The 21,058-nt window shown below is 45.7% G+C and overlaps 2 protein-coding genes across 6 annotated transcripts in view; one reads left to right on the forward strand and one right to left on the reverse strand.

Moving 5' to 3' along the window:
* The window catches only part of POU6F1 (POU class 6 homeobox 1), a 73,598-nt gene that overhangs the window by 26,279 nt on the left and 26,261 nt on the right, over positions 1 to 21,058 (reverse strand). For 3 of the 4 annotated variants that reach the window (XM_022572151.3, XM_022572149.3, XM_022572153.2), the window contains exon 1: positions 827 to 17,861. The exons of the other annotated variant lie outside the window; for it this stretch is intronic. The gene's annotated coding sequence lies outside the window, so the exon portion shown is untranslated. Of the gene's footprint in view, positions 1 to 826; positions 17,862 to 21,058 lie in introns of those variants that run through there. 4 annotated transcript variants of the gene reach the window in all.
* Positions 16,131 to 20,402, forward strand: DAZAP2 (DAZ associated protein 2). 2 transcript variants are annotated; one of them, XM_022572141.3, is made up of 4 exons: positions 16,131 to 16,261; positions 17,251 to 17,369; positions 17,785 to 17,953; positions 18,956 to 20,402. In XM_022572141.3, exons 1-4 carry the CDS (start codon positions 16,249 to 16,251, stop codon positions 19,276 to 19,278), a joined length of 624 nt encoding a protein of 207 aa, XP_022427849.1. In that variant the 5' UTR covers positions 16,131 to 16,248; the 3' UTR covers positions 19,279 to 20,402. The 2 variants fall into 2 exon arrangements, with proteins under 2 accessions (XP_022427849.1, XP_022427848.1); XM_022572140.3 differs by having other exon boundaries at positions 16,132 to 16,261; positions 17,785 to 18,030; positions 18,956 to 19,192.

Consider the following 21,058-nt stretch of genomic DNA (forward strand, 5'->3'; position numbering starts at 1 on the left):
CGCGTTTTATTTCCCCCCCACGCGCCCGCACACGAGGCTGTTCTGTGAAGATTTGAGGCTTCCAATGACAAATGAGTAGGGGATCCCAACGCTAAAATGGAGGTTACAAGGCACCCTGGGGCTCCCCCGGCCTTGCCAGGTGAGAATGCCTAGGGAAGCACATATCAGGTCCATTATGATGACTATTTATTAATAATAATATTGTCACTAAATATTTATGAAGTGCTCATGCTCAGCTATACGGTGACACTCCCACCACTCCGCCACCCTTCCAGCAGCACCCAGCTCCCTAACCCCAAGACCCACAGTCCTCCCGGTGCACTGTGGTTGGAGAGAATTGTGACAGGTAGCTCTGGCCGCCTCATTGACCTTAACTGCTGGGAACCCAGGCGTCCGGGTCCTCCAGTGGCGCGAGAATCCATTCGCGGTCGCCACGGGGTCTTGTAAGAACGTCCCCTTGGTCCGTACCCCACCTGGGCTCCAGGAGCAGAAATGGGGAGGGGCCAGGTCCAAGCTCCCCACGGGGTCCACCTGGCGGCTGCCACCTCCTCTCCTCAGTCCAGACCAGCCCGCAGGCAAGCGAGGGCGCGGCCCCCGGGGTCTCCGGTCCACAGCAGGCGGCCGCTAGCCATCCCACTCCCAGAGCTCCCCGCCGCTCCGGCCCAGCATCCTGGAGCCGCGGCCCCGCGGCGTTTTTTCTCTTTATCATAAATATATAAATTATGCTAATTACGGGCATTGCATATTAACCAAACCCGAAACCTCCCCTGCCCGGCCCCCTCCCCCTCCGTGCAAACCCCTCCCCGCCCCGGACCCCGCTACTTACCGGAGCCCGAGCCGCCTTCGCCCCGGGTGCCCGGCGTCCACCGATTAGAGATTCATCTCACAGCCCGAGCCAGGGGGCCGGGGGCAGGGGCCGGGGCAGCCGCCGCCCTCAGACAAAGAAGCCAGTGCGGTTTGGCTGGGCTCGGCTCGGCCCGGGAGCCGGTCTGGACCCGCCGCCGCCCCCGGGCCCCCAGCCGGGGCTGGGCAGAGCCGAAGGGGACTCCGCGGGCTGCGCTGGGCAGAGAGGGGACGGGCGGGAAGCGAGAAGGGGGAGCGGTGTGGGGGGCGGTCAGGTATATATATTTTTTTCTCCTCTCCCCCCCTTCCACGGCCCCCCCTCCTTTTTCTCCCCCCCCCTTTTTCCCTCCTTCTGCTACTTGGATTTTTTTAGCTGCTGCGTCATGAGCATAATTTATGCAAAGAGCTTTGCCGCATGCTGCACCGCGCGCGCCAGCCGCCGGGGGCGGCGGGCTGGGCGGGCCGGCGAGGAAGGGAGGGGATCTGAGGAGGCGAGAACGAGCGATTGGGGCGGGGAGCCGGGGGTCTCAGACCCTTGCCACCCCGGAGGCCCCAGAGGCTCACTCCCCGGACAGGAGTGGAAGGCCGGTGGGGCGGGTCACGCAGCCCCCTCCGAGGTGCCGCTTCAGGTCGTTCCATTTTGGAAGGTGCGAGAGTGGGCCGCGGGAGCACGGGAGTCCGGACCGGGGACCCTGTGCCACATTCCCGTCAGCCTAGGATTGCGGCCGTGACTCCCAGCGGCCGCCTTTCCTTTCTGGGTTGGTCACTTGCTCTCCTCAACGTTGAAAGTCAAGTCCATGTCCATTCCCAAGCCCCAGGCCGGGACCTCACTGCGAGAAAAGGGAGGGAACGCAGACATTGCTCAGCCAGGGCCTAACCAACCTTCTGAGCAGCTGTGCCCCAGCTCCATCTCACGGAGGGGACCCTGGGCCTGAAAGCTCCCTCACCCCCACCTCAAGAGCAGTTGTGGGCTGTCTTGACTAAAGACAGCTTTCCTGCTTTCTTGACCAAGTAGACTAGGAAATGTAAAATATAGACAAAGTTCTGTGGCACGGAGAAAAAACAAGTTTCTGCTTTGGTGGTAGTGATGGCGAGGAGGGTTTGGTTTATTTAATAGAGGCTCTTGAAGGTATGGAAAGGGGAAGGAATAAGACGAGGCACCGTTTGGGGCTGAGGGCAAATGGACGGAGAAGTAGTTGACAAGCCTGTGCTCCGCCACGGGAGAGGCTACAACAGTGAGAGGCCCGAGTACCGCAAAAAAAATAAAAAGAAGAAGAAGGAGTTGGAAGAACAAAGAATGAGGGGAGGCGAGTTGGGGAGGAGGGAGCACTGTAAATCCAGTAAGCTGTGGATCCCAACGTTGAGGCAGCCTGCCATCAGCCCGGGCTGCTTCCCCTTTGCCCCTTCATCCACTGCCACCGCTCCCCCCTTGTGATGAGCTAAGCATAGATGAGTTAGAGGTAGTGTGGGAATAGAGGTGGAGCCCTCAGCGCATTGTTGCTTAACGCCTCCTCCCATGGAAGGACACTGGGAGGGGAGAGGAGAAGAGAGCAGCACCGGATGGTAGACCATCACTACATGCTTTTCCAGAACGTTACCTGCACCTGGCAGATTTATGAGTAACCAAACGGATTAGGAGTCAGAATATTTAGGTTTTAGTCCCAACTCTTCCACTAGAAGTTCAGGCAGGTAGTTTAACTTCTTCATTACTTGTAAAATAAAGAGGGTAATACCTATAATCATTACTTCACAAAGTTAAGAAGTTTAATTGTGAGCCTGTATGTGAAGAAACTTTGGAAATATCTGTACAATAGTTTTAATCTGTTTTTTAGGCTCCGGACGCGCAGGCTCAGTGGCCATGGCTCACGGGCCCAGCCGCTCTGCGGCATGTGGGATCTTCCCAGACTGGGGCACGCACACGTGTCCCCTGCATCGGCAGGCGGACTCTCAACCACTGCGCCACCAGGGAAGCCCCAGTTTTAATCTGTTTTAACTGGCCTTGTGAAACTAATACATGACATGGTATTATAGTTCTTGGGGGGTTTTGTTTGGTCTGTAGTCCCTATGGTCCTTCCTCTCAGACTGTAAATTCCTCAAGAGCACAGATTGTGACTTACTAATTTTCGGATTTCCTACTGCTCTTTATGTGAAGAAGAGGCTCAGTATTGTTATTGAATGTTGTCACATGAAGACAAAAACTCTTAGTCTATATGACTTGGTTTGGTGCTACACACAGATAAATCAAATGCTTTGGATGACATGAACATCAGGGATAGTATGAAGAAAGAAATGGATGTGATCAAAGGGGTTCATGGACACATACATTAAAATGTTAATCGTGGGGCTTCCCTGGTGGCGCAGTGGTTAAGAATCCTCCTGCCAATGCAGGGGACACAGGTTCGGGCCCTGGTCCGGGAAGATCCCACATGCCGTGTAGCAACTAAGCCCATGCGCCACATCTGTTGAGGCTGCGCTCTAGAGCTGGTGAGCCACAACTACTGAAGCCCGCACACCTAGAGCCCATGCTCCGCAACAAGACAGCAAAGAGAAGCCCACGCGCCGCAACAAACAGTAGCCCCCGCTCGCTCACCGCAACTAAGAAAGACCACGCGTAGCAACGGAGACCCAACACAGCCAAAAGTAAATAAATTTATTTTTTTAAAATGTTAATTGTGGTTTTCTTTGGGAAAAGGAAGCCTTAATTTTATATTGTATACACTTCTGCTTAAATTTTTGATGCTGAACATATACTACGTTTTTGTTTAAATTTTTTATTGGGGTATAACATGCACACAGCAAAGTACACAAATCTTAAATGTACATCTTGATGAATTATTTATATATATATAAAAAATATTATCTACATATATTACTTGCATACATCTACATATATAATAGATTACATACATTATTTATTATAATCATTATATTTTATTATCACACACATATATATATTTTATAAATATATACAAAATCGGGCTTCCCAGGTGGCACAGTGGTGGGGAGTCCGCCTGCCGATGCAGGGGACACGGGTTCGTGCCCCGGTCCGGGAAGATCCCACATGCCACGGAGCGGCTGGGCCCGTGAGCCATGGCCGCTGAGCCTGCGCGTCCGGAGCCTGTGCTCCGCAACGGGAGAGGCCGCAGCGGTGAGAGGCCCGCGTACCACACACACACACACACACACACACACACACACACACAATATATATATATATATATACCAATATATATATATATATATATATATACAAAATCACCACCCACAACATGATGTAGAGCATTTCCAACAGCTGAGAAGACTCCCCTGTGTTCCTTGTTAAGTAAACTTCCAGTTATCACCATAGCTTAATTTTGCTGGTTCTTGAACTTCATATAAATGGAATCAGACAGCATGTGTACTCTTTTGTGTCTGGCTTCTGTTACTCAGCATATGTTTTTGAGATTCACCCATGTTGTTGTGTCTAACAGTATTATTTGTTCTTTTTTATCGCTGCATATATTCCATTGTATAATTATACCACAGTTTATCCATTCTACTACTGATGGGCATTCGGGTTGTTTCTTTTTGTCTTTTATGAATAAAGCTGCTGTGAACGTTCTTGCATAAGTCCTTTAGTGAATGTATGCACATATTTCTCCTGGGTAGATACTGAGGCGTGGGATTGCTAGGTTTGTGGTATATGTTTAACTTTTGTAGATACTGCTAAATACTTTTCCAAAATGTTTGAACCAATTTATATCCTTACTAGTAATGTATGAGAATTCTAGTTGTTCCACACCCTCACCAATACTTGCAATACAGTGTCTTTTTTTTGCAATATTGAAATATAAGATTTTTAGAATAAGTATATATTTTATAATCAGAAAAAAATGTCAACAGTACAAATATTTCCATGGCTGAGTGAACAGTATCCTCAGCCCAGCACATTTTCTTTTTTTCTCCTTCACTCCACTTCCCATGCCTCTGAGCCTACATTTATTCAACAAATATTTATTGTCTACTATGTGCCAAACACTGGGCTGGATGGTAAGTGTCCAGTGGTAAACAAAACAGACAGCTTTCTTGGAATTTATGGTCTTCCGGGGAAACAGATGTTAAACAAAAAATAAACACAGAAATATATCATTACACGTGATGATTAAGAAAACCAGAAGGTGATATGAGAGAGAATAACACTGGGGGCAGGGAAGGCCTCCCTGAGGAAGTCATATATAAGGCAAAGTTTAAAAGATGTAATAAGCAGGAGACCGAAGGAACAGCAGAGGCAATGAGGCAGGAATAAATTTGTTGTTCAAGAAACTGAAAGAGGATCAATATGGCTGGAACACAGCAAGTGACGGGAGAATTGCACAAAATGCAGTTGGAAAGATAGGCAGGGCCCAGATCACGAAGGCCTGGCCACGTACACCTCCAATCTTTCCATTCAGTTGGGTCCTTTCTTTTTTTTTTTCGCGGTACGCGGGCCTCTCACTGCTGTGGCCTCTCCCGTTGCGGAGCACAGGCTCCGGACGCGCAGGCTCAGCGGCCATGGCTCACGGGCCCAGCCGCTCCGTGGCATGTGGGATCTTACTGGAATGGGGCACGAACCCGTGTCCCCTGCATCGGCAGGCAGACTCTCAACCACTGCGCCACCAGGGAAGCCCTGGGTCCGTCCTTTCTTTGCAAACTCTACTCAAGATTTATCCCGTCCAAGAGGTCTTCTTGAATAATACCGAATTGTTCTAATTAATATTATTTTAATTACATCCTTGCTCCAATAACTTCATTATATAATTTGTAGTTAATAGGCCTTTAATTCTGTTTCCTGAGAATATATTGGTTTACCCAACAGATATAGGACAGGACCTTATGTTTCCTCTTTTACCCAGTCTCCTCCAAGCACCTAGCATATCAGGGATGCTCTGTTGACAGTAAGAGTCTCCCTTGGCCCTGTACTCTATTCCTAGAAAGCTCTTGGAATCTAAGTAGATAATCCTTAGGATCCTGTTTTACCTGGTTTGAGAACTGACCCAATTTCAAATCTTCAAAACTTGCCCTGGAGCAACCACATTTCTCCAGGATCCAGGCATATTTTTCCAAACACCTTCCTTAACTGCGTGGTTAATCTTGCCCCTTCCCCCTCCAATCACCAGATTAAAGGCATCTCTGCTGTTGCTAAGGGGAGGAGGCTTGGGCAGGTGGTGGGAGTGAGTTGAAGGATGATACAGCAGGGAGTCAGGTTGGTCAGCAGGGAAAAAACCTCTCAGCTGTGAGGAAAGACAGCAATGCAAATGCATTTTCAAGTGCTTCTGGGCCGGGTCCCGCCCAGCCTCCACCTGCCCCCCACACCCCCCTCGACGCCCGCCATGTGTTTATCTGCTTGTTCTCTGAAAGCTTTTAGGACTTTCTTTTTTTTAAATCTCTAATGTCTTTAATTTTACAATGTCAATAGTTTGTGGTTAGCCAGCTTTCCTAAAACAAGGAAGCTATTGTCCACCTTGACTGGTTATATTGAAGTCCTTATGAGAAGAATGGGCCATCAAAGAAAAGGTGCTGTTAACAATACAGGGCTATTTTAAGGTGAGAAGCCAGAGTTCTGAAAAATTTGCATGTGGCAAGGAGCGTGGCTGGGCATGCTCCATTTTTTATAGACTTCCCACCCTGAAATGCATATACTCTATTTACTTTAATTTTAGCAATGATGTAAAATTATTGCTGGGCTGCTGTCACTCTGACAGATCACCTTACCAGCTCAAAGGGTAAATAAGGGTTTTTTTTCCATAATTTTTGTACAGTAACAAGGTGAGGAACATTTTAGCTCATAAATTATTCACCAGACCTCACAGGCATAATAGGCTGTGTGCATATTCATCAGGTTATCATCCATTATTCATAAGAAGTTCACTTCAACTGTTAGAAGAAAATGAGGTTGTTGATTGAAATCCTGAAGAAATGTGGGCTTTTATTCTCCCCCCTCCTTTTTCCCATCTGAGTAAGTCTGGAACTTTCCATCAAAAAATGATATTGTAGGGAAAAAAATTTATTCCTGATATGTAGATGTGTAGATAAGAGGAAATAAAAATTGGAGTAGGAAATAAATTGGCAGGATCAACCATCATTCATTTAACTTGGCTAAAGGCCTCTGACTCCTGCTTCCACAGAAACTGTGTCCGGGAAGTGGCCAAAGGGGGTCCCCTTTCTTGCAGCAAAAGAATAGCTTCATCAAATCTGATAGACTTAATACTTATATTAAGATCCAGGTTGCCTTCTACAGCCCAAGAAGTATTATCATTTATCTTCTTATTTGACCTTCACACCAAGTCTGTGAGATAGGAATAATTTTCAAGATGAGAAAACTGAGGCTCAGAGAGGTTGAGTGACGTATCTAAAGCCAAACAGCTGGTGAGCAGACCAGGACTGGAACCTACATTTTCTTCCATATTCCATGTTCCTTATACTCTGTCTTCCTAAATCCTCTGGATGATAAAACTCACCACTCCCAAGATAGAGGCATTTCACATTGTTTTCCAAGAACCATTAATTTTATTGTTTTCTCTTTTTATTATTTATTTATTTATTTAAAAATATTTATTTATTTTGGCTGTGTTGGGTTTTCATTGCTGCACGCAGGTTTTCTCTAGTTGCGGCGAGCCTGGGCTACTCTTCATTGCGGTGTGGGGCTTCTTACTGTGGTGGCTTCTCTTGCTGCGGAGCACAGGCTCTAGGCACACAGGCTTCAGTAGCTGCGGCATGCGGGCTCAGTAGTTATGGCACACAGGCTTAGTTGCTCGGCAGCATGTGGGATCTTCCTGGACCAGGGCTTGAACCCATGTCCCTTGCATTGGCAGGTGGATTCTCTTGCACTGCACCCCCAGGGAAGCCCCTGTTTTCTCTTTTTAATACCTTTATTATTTCTGTGAACTACAGAAGCAATATAGGCTTGAAGGCATCAAATAAAACAAAGTTCTATAGAATAGAGAATAACAAATGGACAGTTTGCCACGATTGCCAACCCCCTTCGCCACAGGAGCCAGGAGGAGATATTATAATTCAGTAAAATCCACAGATCTGGGTTCAGATTTGACCGTGGTCACTGACTAGCTGTGTAATTTGTGGCCAGATAGCCTCTTTAGGTTGTAGTTTCTCATTTGTAAAATGGGGATAATGCTTACTTCTAGAGTTTTTTGTGTTAAATGAGATAATGTATATGAAACCCAAGTGTCAGCGTTTTCCTCCATTTTAAAGGTCCCCTCCTTCTAGCACAGTTGGCCCTCCAGTATCCATGGGTTCTGCATCAGAGGATTCATCCAATCAAGGATTGAAAATATTTGGAAAATAAATTCCAGAAAGTCCCCAAAAGCAAAAGTTGAATTTGCCTCAAACCAGCAACTATCTTTACATAGCATTTACATTGTGTTCGGCATTGTAAGTAATCTAGAGATCATTTCAAGTTACACAGGAGAAAGGGCGTAGGTTTTAGGCAAATACTATTTTACCATTTATGCAAATACCATCTTATGTAAGGGACCTGAGCATCCTCGGATTTTGGTATCTGTGAAGGGGAGGGGGTCCTGGAACCAATCCCCCGTGGATATGGAAGAAAGACTGTACGTTTGGGGAAGTGGAATGGAAGGTAAGGCTTGCCGCGTGCCTGTCCCCCAAGTCTTTCGCTTGACCCTCTGTTTCATTCTGTTTTCGGCCACTCATTTGGCTGCTAGTCACCTGGTATGGTCCCTCTGCGTGAAATGCAGCTGTAGTCACAGTGGGGCACAGCTGTGAATTCTCCCCAACATGACTACACAAGGTTGTTCTTTACTGAAGAGTTAGGGAAAAACTAAAGAGAATTCCAAAGAATAGAGGAGAGCATTAAATTTTTTATTTTAACTTTCCCTGTAATCCAAGTGAAAACCAGCCGAGAAGTTCAGCTTCATTAGTTGTGGCATGCAGGCTCAGTAGTTGTGGCTCACGGGCTCTAGAGTGCAGGCTCAGTAGTTGTGGCGCACGGGCTTAGTTGCTCCGTGGCATGTAGGATATTCCCTGACCAGGGCTAGAACCTGTGTCCACTACATTGGCAGGCGGATTCTTAACCACTGTGCCACCAGGGAAGCCCAAGGAGCATGGAGTCTTAACCACTGTGCCACCAGGGAAGCCCAAGGAGCATGGAGTCTTAACCACTGCGCCACCAGGGAAGTCCCAACTTCCCTGGTGCAGAAGCACTAAATGATTCTGATGCAGGTGGTTTGGGATTTCACACGGAGAAAAATTGCTCAAAACCCGAAAAGAAGAGACGCTGCCCCAGGATTTACTAGGCTGCTGTAGCCACAGTGGAGTGAGGCCTTTACATTATCATGCAGAGCAGTGTTAGTGCCTCTCCTACAAAGGCTCTCCAGCAATAAGAAAGGAGGATCCGGGCTTCCCTGGTGGCGCAGTGGTTGAGAGTCCACCTGCCGATGCAGGGGACACGGGCTCGTGCCCTGGTCCGGGAGGATCCCACATGCCGCAGAGCAGCTGGGCCTGTGAGCCATGGCCGCTGAGCCTGCGCGTCCGGAGCCTGTGCTCCGCAACGGGAGAGGCCACAACAGTGAGAGGCCCGCGTACCGCAAATAAAAAAAAAAAGAAAAGAAAGGAGGATCCATTTCTGAGTCATATATCTTGTAATCCTTGTTCCCTTAGTTACACAAAGACCGGCCAAAGTTTTGAAAAGGCTGCTTCAGAGCCTGATTGGATTCTTCCACAAACCTCCACACTCCCTCTTTGGGCTGGGGAATAGGAGGTCGTTTTGTTCTCTAGTTACACAAGTGAAGAGCCCAATACATAGTAGGTGTTCAATAAAGGTACATTAAAAAGCTCTAATCAGCCTAATTAACTGGGACTAGGAGACCCTGCAGGAGGAGGCGTGTCATTCTCTGAGTCCTCAGAGGACAGTTTATCCATCTGTACTGTAGCACTTACTGAGTTCTGCTGTAATTTTCTTTTCAGCATCCCTCTTGCCCAAACTCACTAAAAGAGTTCATTAGCCATCATCCTTGGCTATTCTCTCTCCTTCATCCCAACATTATTTTAAAAAACACCTTTATTAAGGCATAACTGACATACAATAAACTACACGTTTAAAGTGTACTATTTGATAAATGTTGACACTTGTACACACCCAGAAAACCATAACTACAGTCAAGATAGTGAACACATCCATGACCCCCAAAAGCTTCCCAAAGTCCATCTCTTCCCTCCTGTTCCTCCCCATCTCTTTACACAGGCAACCAGGGCTCTGCTTTTTATCACTATGGTTTGTATTTTCCAAAATTTTATATAAATGGAATCCCTTAGTGTGCACTCTTCTTTTGTCTGGTTTCTTTCCCTCAGCATAACTGAGATTATCCATGTTGTCGTGTGGACCCGTAGTTCATTCCTTTTTATTGTATAGCAACACCGCAATGTGTTTATCCATTGACCTGTTGATGGACATTTGTGTTGTTTCCAGTTTTTGGCTGTTACAAATAAAGCTGTAATAAATACCCATGGGTAAGCCTTTGTATGCCCATATTCTTTCATTTCTCTTGGGTTAATAGGAGTGGAAGGACTAGATCACATGGTATATATAACTTATTTTTTTTTTTGCGGTACGCGGGCCTCTCAGGGCTGTGGTCTCTCCCGTTGCGGAGCACAGGCTCCGGACGCGCAGGCTCAGCGGCCACGGCTCACGGGCCCAGCCGCTCCGGGGCATGTGGGATCTTCCCGGACCGGGGCACGAACCCGTGTCCCCTGCATCGGCAGGCGGACTCCCAACCACTGCGCCACCAGGGAAGCCCGGTATATATAACTTTTAAAGTCCTGTCATACTGTTTTCAAAGTGGTTGTACCATTTTACATTCTTATCAGCAGTGCCTGAGAATTCTAGTAGCTCCACATAGTCTCCAACACTTGAAACAGTCTTTTTAATGCTAACCATTTTAATAGGTGTGCCAACATTGTTTTAATGTTTTGAATTGGTAAGCATTCACATGGTTCAAAAATTTTTAAAAAAATTTTTAAGGTGTATAGTGAAAAGTCACTCCCACCTCTGTCTCCCCACCCTACCCAGTAACCACTTTTGTAGCTATCTTGTGTAATCTTCCAGAATTTCTTTACTCAAATACTAATGAATATAGTTTTCCTGCTCTTTTACACAAAAGGCATCATGCTAAGCACATGGTTCTGAACCTTGCCTTGTTTTCATTTATGAAATATTTTGGAGAGCTTCCTCGTTCTTTGTTACAGCCATGCAGTGTTTAATTATATGGGTATACTAAGATTTATTTTACCAGTTCCCTATTGATGGATATATAGTTATTTCTAATCTTTTGCTATTACAAACAATGCTGCAGTAAACAGCCTTATATACACAGTATTTCTCATGAATGCAAATATAACTGTAGGAATCATTCTTAGAAGTGGGGATGGTAATTTGTAATTTTGATAGACATTTGCCAAATCGGCCCTATAGGAGTTGTACTCCCACCATCAATAAATTAGAGCGTCCGCTTATCCACAGCCTCACAATTGAGGTTAGTAAATGTTTGGATTTTTGCCAATCTGATAATGGTATCTGTGTGGTTTTAATTTGCCTTCTTATTAAGAGTGAGGCTGAACATCTTTTCATGTTTAGAAGCCATTTGCATTTCCTTTTCTGTGAACTGTCTGTAAATGTCATTTGCTACTTTTTTTTTTTTATAAATTTGGTTAAATTTTTTCCCCAGTTTTATGGAGATATAATTGACATATATTACTATGTAAGTTTAAGGTGTACAACAAAATGATTTGACTTACGTACATCATGAAATGATGACCACAGTAGGTTTAGTTAGCGGATATCTGTCATCTCATGCAGATACAAAATTTTAAAAAATAGAAAAAATGTTTTTCCTTGCGATGAGAACTCAGGATTCACGGTCTTAAGAACTTTCATTTATAACGTACAGCAGTGTTAATGCTCTGTATCATGTTACATTCCCTAGTACTTATTTATAACTGGAAGTCTGTACCTTTTGACTACCTTCATCTAACTCCCCCTCCTCCCAGCCACTTTTTCTAATGGTTGGCCATATACTTATTGATCTCTAGGAGCTATTAATATTTAGGGGAATTAGCCCTTTGTGATGTAAACTGCAAAAATTTTTTTTTCCAATTTGTCATTTTTCTTTTGACTTTATGGAGTTTTCATCCCTGATATTAATCCTGTTTATTAACCCTGGACATTAATCCCAATATTAGTCCGGCTGTTTTGCCTCCTAAATATTTCTGGAATCCCCCCACTTCTCTCTACCCAAATGCCACTTTCCTAGGCCAGTCTGCCATCATCATTCACCTAAATTACCGCATTGTACCCTAACTGTGTCTCCCAGGCACACCTCAACTCTTGCCCCTTTCTAATCTATTTTACATTTGGTAGCCAGAAAGATACTTCTAAAATAAAAACATAATCATTAAAAAAAACACATAATCATGTCACTTTTCTGCTGAAAACTCTTGGTGGCTAACTAGTGCCTGTAGGATAGACTCCATTATCTTAAGATAGAATCCTCCATGGGCGCCAAGGCCCCCTGCATGGAAAGGCACCTGTTTCCCTCTTCAGCTTCGTCTCTGACCAGTCCTCACCTCCCATTCCATGTACCGGCCATACTGAACTGTTGTCACATCCTCCCTCTCCATAAGCCCTCCCACTTGTAGGCCTTTGCATACACTGTTCCCTAATTGGGGACCCCTCTTCACTTGCTTAAATTCCACCCACCCTTCAGATTTCATCTCAGACATCACTGCCAGCACGATACCTTCCCTGATCACAGTAGAAAAGGTTAGATACCTCACCCGGGTGTTCTCATAACACCCCATGCTGTCCTTATGGCAGCATTAATCACGCTATATTTTGATTATCTGTTTACGTTTCTGTCTCATCCATTAGGTAGACTAAGTTCCATGAGGATAGGGACTAAGTGTGCTTCTTCACTATTGTTTCCCTAGTGTCTATTACAGGGTCTGGCACAAAACAGGTGCTTGATAAACAGTTGTTAAATTAACTCAAGAAAGGATGTTTGATGACTTAATGACATCTTCATCTCATTGGGGGACCAAGGAGAATGAAGAAAACAGAAAGGCTTTTGACGCCTGTTCAAGAAAGTAGCCAGATGCCCCTTAATCCCACCTGCCAGAGAAAACAGTGGCTTGTAGCCCCTTCTTTTCTGTTGTTTATCTCATTTGGCTCCACCCTGGCTTTCAGGAGACCCCGGTCCCAGCGTGTTAAGCAAAATACCTAACATCCTGTAGAGGAGGCACTGACCAATCTGAGGGCAGCTTGTCTTAGCTGGAGCTAGGTCCTGCAGGCTTCCTGGGTGTCAAGAGTTAATCCTTTAGGGACTTCCCTGGTGGCCCAGTGGTTAAGAATCTGCCTTCCAATGCAGGGGACGCGCGTTCGATCTCTTGTTGGGGAACTAAGATTCCACATGCCGTGGGGCAACTAAGCCCGTGCACTCTAGAGCCCTCGTACCACAACTAGAGAGAAGCCTAGGTGCAGCAACAAAAGATCCCGTATGCTGCAACGAAGATCCCGACACAGCTAAATTAATTAATTAAAAAACAATTAAAAAAAAGAGTTAACCCTTTAATTACTGGACCATGGAAAGGTCTGGGGAGGAGGGGTTTCAGTGGAGGGCTGGAGCAGAGGAGGGTATTTGGGGAGAGGGCTTGGGCCAATGGCTGTTTACCATCCGGCAGAAGTATTTGTACTTTTATCTAGGGCCTGATCAGAATTTACAACCTGATTATCAGCTTGGCCTACTTCCCCTCTGCCTTCTCAGGCTCCTCTTTGCTTTTTTCCTTCCCTAAAACAGAGCCTAGATCTAGAGCCTGAGGCGACACGAGGGTCCTGTGAATTTTCTGGCAGATAATGAAATTGAGACCTTTGGGGGGCAGCAGATTAAAAACAATGTAAATAGATTAAACAATGTAAACATTAGAAACAAGGCTTGTAAAATCAAGCAGAGCTGTGTTTGAACGCCTGGCTCTGCAGCTGTATAACTTAGTTCAGCTACTTAACCTCTCTGAAATACAGTCCGCTTGCCTGCACTTTTCCTTGGTCTGCTGTGGACACGAGGTGGATAATATCTGCAAGGATAGTGGTGCAGTATCTGATTTCTACGTGACAAGGAGTAAGTGGGAGCTGAGGAGACGAGGACCAAAGTCAGTTAGCTGGTGACACAGTGAGGTCTGGAACTCGCATCCCTCTCCTACACTCTCACTGACGTGGGCTGCTATAGTCAACACAATTTCAGGGTCCCTAACTGAGGGCCCAGTAAGAGAAAAAAGGTAAGTTTCCTTTCTCAGGTTCACTCCTTTATTTTCTGAGGCCCAGAGCACAGGTTAGGATGGGTATAGGTTAATGACCTCTCCAGTTTTAGGCTTTAGGGTGGAATCAGTTTAGGATCTGACTTGTAAAAGTTAGGTTACAAGGAAGAAGATTTGACTGGTCTGACCTCCAAGGATGTTCATTCAAATTAACCAACTACTGCTTGCAAATTTCACGCTAAGAAAAATGCAAGGCCCTGAGGGTAAAAGTCCACTAAAAAAAAAAACCCAGTGTTTTTCAAACTGTGAGTCCTGACTTGTTACTAGGATGTGAAATCACAACCAGAAATGAAAAAAGGAAATAGGAGGAAATAGAAAATATGACAGTGCATTGTACACAGAAGGAGGTATCAGATCATAAAATTTTCAGTTACGTATATTTATAAATGCGTGTGTACTGGGTCATGATTTAAAGTGTATTACTGTCAATTTGGGTCCAAAAAGTTTGCAAGCCCCTTTACCAGAAGGTGAGATTCAGGAGAGCAAGAGCTTTGTTTTGTTTTAGAACAGTGCCTGGCATCTGTAAGTGTTCTCTGAAGAACTGTTGAATGAGTGAATATCTAACACTGTGCCTGCCTTCAAGATTAGAGTCAGAAATACAGGAAAAGGTAAATATCATAGGCTTTAACATACTAATATTAATCTGAACTAAATAAACAATATGAATCCACTGAAAGGGAAGGAACCTAAAAGAACTCCAAATACAAACAGTCTTGGAAATTGGGCTTTTAGAGTATTTTAGCCATGACAGTCAGAGTGAAGTGATAAGAACAAAACAAAACTGACTTGGGAACCTGGGAACCAGGATTCAAGACCTGACTTTGTAACCTGCTCACTGTGGGACTTAGGGCAAATCTCTTTAATCAATTCTCTCATTTGAAAAACAGGAATGATCAGACAAGCCCCGTCTGACACACAGGGCTGCTGTGAAGACCTGTGATGACCCCATAAAATCGTGCGTTCTAAAGGTGCTCTGCAAACTGTAATAGGGTACTGGAGAGAAAAACAAGGGGTTGCTGAGTTGAAGTGAGTACAGCTCTTTTCAGTGGTTTAAGTCATTCATCAGCAAGTATTTATCAGGCTTCCAATGTTTACTGAGGACTTTTCTTTCCAAAGCTTTCCCTTTTCAGATGCTTTTCTAATATTCTTCCTACAGTACAGAATGTAAACTCCATGAGGAAATAGTGTTGGGCTGTCTTGTTCAGCTCCATCTCTGTACTTGCACATAGCAAGCGCTCAGCAGATATCTTAAAATGGAGAACGGAAGGAAAAACTTAATTGCTGCCTTAAAGGATGGCACCTTTGCCCTTAAGAACAATTTAGAAGAGAAGTGATAACACGGAGAAAATACACGTAAGATGCCGTACTGGTGCCTGTAACAGGTACCAAAGGAAGGGCCGGGCCACAGGCACTGCTTGGCTACCACGAGTATGCCAGTTTAAGTGCTAGCTGCTGCGGGAGGGACACAACACAGCATACCCTTCTTTATGGTGAGAAAGCGACACAGAAATAAATACCGACTGTCGGCAGGACAGGCAGCGAAGATTCGAGCGAGGGGAACGCGTGATCGATAAATCAAGGGTTGGGGAGGGGAGCGTATCTCAGGCAGTTAGAGACGTTTGTAGAAATCTATGCCCCTTCGTGGAAAGACTGTCAAGGTGAGATGACCTTGAGGTGCTGTGCGTAGGTGGGAAAAGGTTCCGGAGAATAGTTTAATGGTACTGCCTCCGAGCGCCCAAGAGAGAGAAGTTCCTGCTTCGAGACAATACCTGTTATTTGGTTTTCTTCCAGTCGAGAGACAAGGGTAGGGGTTGGAGGACAAGACCCAGTGGGCGGGGCCAACACGAGCGGGCGGGATCACGTGGGCCCCCCCTCCAGCTACTGGAAGCTGGGCGAAGGGGCGGGGTTTCCGGTGGCAGCGGCATTCGGGCGTCGGGCGACGCTAGGCGGACAAATCGTCACGTGACACGGAAGTGACTACGAACAGGAAGAGGACGAAAAAAATAACCGTCCGCGACGCCGAGCCGAACCGGACCCGCAGCCACCATGAACAGCAAAGGCAAGGACAGGGGGCGGCTGAGGCCGCCGGGGGAAGTAATGCTGGCCCGGAGCGAGCGGGCCCGGAGCCCAGGGTCACTGGACGCCAGGCCTGGGGAGAGCTGCGCCGCGCTCCTGGGCCAGCTTCAGTGCCCGGGGCTGCGCCGGACGCCTTTGTCATTCTCGAACTACGGCTGCTCGCTCCCTCTTGGCCCTTTCCCCCTTAAACTCTGTGGCGCAGTTTGGAGCCGCGGGCTCGGGTTGGGGGGGCAGTGGGGGGGGGGAGAAGGCTTGTCGAGATGGGCATCTGCAGGAGCAAATGGGGAGTTAGAGGTGAGATTTGGGTGGGCCAATGGAGAGCTGGCAGAGGCGGGGCGCCGCGCTCCGGAACCACAGGCAGGCCCCCGGGCTTAACTAGTGAAGTGCCGGCGCTGGTGAGCGGGCCAGGCGGGCCCGACGGGTCTCTTTCCCCTTACCCTCGCTGGCGGCCAGAACGTCTCCTGGTTCCTGTGTCAGGATATTCCCCTCAACCCCCTCTCCGATCTCAAGGTTCACTTCCACCACTCACTTTATTTGGAAGTCGACCTTGAGTAGGAACCTGTGAGGTCGATGGGCACAACCACTGTTATTCATGAGGTCTTGGTCAGTTACAGCCAGACCTTTGGAGACCACCCAGAGTAGGGAGACAGGACACACTCTTGAAACATCAGCAAGAAGGGGTTCCCAGAGCTGCCCTGCATTCTGGAAGGATCTTGGGCCCAGCTAGACTTTCCCCTGACACCAGTCTTCTCCTGGAAAGAGCTTTTCCTGTCCAGTTAGAATCCAGCATCTTCAGTTATAAGGGTGCAAAGAGGATGCTTATTTTCTTGGCTCCAGGGATCAGGCCCTTCAGGGCAGTCGGTCTGTTTGCAAATCTCTTTCTGCTTGTTCCGGCTAGGCTACCCAGTATGCCCTGCCGTATTTTGGTGACTCTGTATTCTAGGCAACATGCATTGTTTTCTTGTCTTCCAGGTCAATATCCAACGCAGCCAACCTACCCGGTGCAGCCTCCTGGGAATCCTGTGTACCCTCAGACCTTGCATCTTCCTCAGGCTCCACCCTATACTGATGCTCCACCTGCCTACTCAGAGGTGCTTCCAGTTTATTAGACTTTATTAATGGAATACTCTTGGATCACGTTTTCAGTCTTTAGCTAAGTCTGACTCCACACATTTATTTACTCTCCACAAACAGGAAAGAATGCTCACATGAATAATCTAAAACATTATATAGTTCAGCAATTTCTGTTGGGGTTGAGAATGCATTATCTGATTATTTTATGTTATTTGGCACAGGCTGAGGTTAAGAAGATGAGTTTGCGTTCCTTGAGCCTAACATTAGCTACAGCAGGAAGTGATCCAGGAGAATATTTAGTGGCAGTGGAAAGGCAACTTGTGTAACTCAGAGTGTAATCTGCACAAGGAGAATTAAGAATTGACTCATTAAAGAGATCTGAAATACAAATGTCACAAAGTAACTAGTTGCCTTCTCTTCTGCCTCTTTTAGCTCTATCGTCCGAGCTTTGTGCACCCAGGGGCTGCCACAGTCCCCACCATGTCAGCTGCATTTCCTGGCGCCTCACTGTATCTTCCCATGGCCCAGTCTGTGGCTGTTGGACCTTTAGGTTCCACAATCCCCATGGCTTATTATCCAGTTGGTCCCATCTATCCACCTGGTTCAGCAGTGCTGGTGGAAGGAGGGTATGATGCAGGTGCCAGATTTGGAGCTGGTGCTACTGCTGGAAACATTCCTGTGAGTATGACTTTGTCACAAAAAACTCAACCCTTGTGTATTTTAACTTTCTGAAATGACTACATAGTTATCCTTTCATCATCCCTGGGTAATAGTTGCTGGTATTGGTGCAAGCACTGACCTCCAGTAATCAGGCAGAAAGCACTGGAGGGGGCAGAACTGTGGCAAGTCAGTAGCATCTGGCACATTCACTGGTGTCTGAGTTAATCAGATTCCTTTGTTTTCCTGTCTTAGGAGTCCTGCCTGCTGCTTTTCCAGTTCACTTTTGGTACTGGTCTAGTAACAACTGCTCATTCATTCCATAAGCATTTACTTAATATTTGCCATCTGTATGGCATTGTGTTAGGAACCATGATGATTAAAGAAGTAGAATGCACAATCCCCATTAGATTACATTTAGAAAGATACTAGGGCTTTTAGTTATGTCTCCTGCTTAGTTCTCTTATGTATGGGAATTAGAGCCCAAATGGTCCTTGCTAGGACCATCTACTCAATAACCACAGGCTAGGGATGAGGTGAGAATGCTGTCATCAGGTAGAGCTTTCAGATTATCCAGGGCCATTTGAAAACTGTTGGACCCTGTGACATAAGGCCCTGGACCTAGTACCCGCTCCCTGTAGTTTAGAATGTGAGTAGGAGTGATTTTTTGCCCTGAAAATGCCTATAGGTCTGGACTACCCCCACTCAGAAGGTATCCATAGGCTTTATCTTGGACCTGAAACCCTTTAAGTGAGTGGGTTTCCTGTTTATATCTTTGGGCTCACAGAGACTAGAGACTTGCTGTACCTGAATTGGTGGCATAGCTAGCTCTTTGAGATGCCATGGGTTAGCACACTGCCGTCTTCCTGACTGGTCCTCTTTCACCTTTGTCCACTTCCCTTCCACAGCTGCCCTGTGTCTAATCAACCTTGTCTTTTCCTTTCAGCCTCCTCCCCCTGGATGCCCTCCCAATGCTGCTCAGCTTGCAGTCATGCAGGGAGCCAATGTCCTTGTAACTCAGCGGAAGGGAAACTTCTTCATGGGTGGCTCAGATGGTGGCTACACTATCTGGTGAAGAACCAAGGCCGCCTCTGTGCCGGGAAAGACATCACATACCTTCAGCACTTCTCACAATGTAACTGCTTTAGTCATATTAACCTGAAGTTGCAGTTTAGACACATGTTGTTGGGGTGTCTTTCTGGTGCCCAAACTTTCAGGCACTTTTCAAACGTAATAAGGAACCACGTAATGGTAGCAGTACCGCCCTAAAGCATTTTGAGGTAGGGGAGGTATCCATTCATAAAATGAATGTGGGTAAAGCAGCCCTAAGGATCTTCCTTTAATTCCTCCGGAGTAATACTGTACCATACTGGTCTTTGCTTTTAGTAATAAAACATCAAATTAGGTTTGGAGGGAACTTTGATCTTCCTAAGAATTAAAGTTGCCAAATTATTCTGATTGGTCTTTAATCTCCTTTAAGTCTTTGATTTATATTACTTGTTATAAATGAACTGCATTAGTTATCTGCCTTTTCCTTTCCGTCCTTTGCTCCATGTCCTACCCTCAACCCTCGTCTTCCATTCCTTCCCACCGATCTCCATTGAATCAATGGTGCAGGACAGAAAGCCAGTCAGACTAATTTCCTTCTCTCCTTGCACTTCTCCCCACCTGTCATCTTTTAACTAGTCTTTCACAAAGGATCCTCTGAAACCCCCTGTGCCCCAAGCACAGACCCCATTACTTCTGCTTTTGCGTCTCCTCAAGCAAAAGTGGAGGGTGCCTTTTGGACCCTCCTCGTAGGTTGTCTCTTCATACATGAACCAAATTTGCAAACCCAAATTTGCTTTGGTGCCAGAAAAACTGAGCTTTGTTTTAACAAAGGATGCAAACTGTTTTGTAAACAGCAGTTTGTTTATAATTTGAGGGGCAAGGAGGAGGATGCATTTAAAAGCCTGATGACTCTAGAGCCAAATTAAGGGGAGTTTTCAGATCAAAAATTGGTTACCATTTCTTGTCAGTGTCTGATGCAGCCACTCATGGCTCCCAAGAATTCCTGAGCTGGGTTAATGGGGTCATATCATGAATGCCTCACTACTAAATGACTTGAGTCCAGTGAAATCTCATTAGGGTTAAGAATATTTCAGGGATCCTTAATATTTTGATTTTTGTTCTCTAAAATTGGATTTTATTTTATCTTATAATTTCAGTTCATCTAAATTTTGTGTTCTGTACATGTGATGTTTGACTGTACCATTGACTGTTATGGAAGTTCAGCGTTGTATGTCTCTCTCTACACTGTGGTGCACTTAACTTGTGGATTTTTTATACTAAAAATGTAGAATAAAGACTATTTTGAAGATTTGAATAAAGTGATGAAGTTGCATTACACCTCACTTCAAGGATTCTTTACTCAGCTTGTTTTTAGATCTCTTCTGTATATATCTTTTATATCCCACCTAGAATTCAGATAAGTGCTGCTGTCATTCTGGTTTTTTAAATGAAGCCTTTCAACTAAATGCAGGAGTACAAGGCTAAGATTTGACCATTTTCATGAGTTCCATTCTAGATGTTTAGATGTTTAACTTTTCTTCATTTTACTTCCTAAGCTCTTTCAGATTCTCATGAGCTTATTATGCCAGAGGAATTCCGAACATAAACTTAGAAATAAGGGAACAGTTGATTCTAACTTGCCCTTAAGTTTGACTTGAGGAAGATGTGTTTTAGTATTTAACAGTTTGTGTAAGTTCAGGATGACCTTCAGTTTTTCCAAAATCCTGTTGGAGAAATACTGAAAACTCCTGGAACCTAGGTTGCCAAGATTGATCCCTCAACTCTTGGGTCTCACCTTGGGTGGACTTGAGCTTGAACAATGGAGGCAATATATTTAAGACCTCGAAAGAGATACAGCTTAATTCCAAAGTAAACAATACCTGAAGAGCTAGTGATTTCTACCAAAACATTGTACCTTTTAAACATACCTCATTTTGAGACGAAGTTAGCTCCAAGAAGCCTCTCTGGGCTTGATATAAAGGGCACTGGTGGGAAAAGT

Source organism: Delphinapterus leucas, chromosome 11, assembly GCF_059928025.1.
Source record: "Delphinapterus leucas isolate spDelLeu-1000000601 "Yukka" chromosome 11, BTC_Dleu_Yukka2, whole genome shotgun sequence".
In the NCBI taxonomy this organism is placed as follows: Eukaryota; Metazoa; Chordata; class Mammalia; order Artiodactyla; family Monodontidae; genus Delphinapterus; species Delphinapterus leucas.

Bases quoted from the DNA above. Each gene is read 5' to 3' on its own strand.
- DAZAP2 (XM_022572141.3), top strand. The intron at 17,370-17,784 runs GTGCTTCCAGTT...TGCCTCTTTTAG, and splicing joins CTCCACCTGCCTACTCAGAG to CTCTATCGTCCGAGCTTTGT. The intron at 17,954-18,955 runs GTTCAGCAGTGC...TTTTCCTTTCAG, and splicing joins TGGTCCCATCTATCCACCTG to CCTCCTCCCCCTGGATGCCC.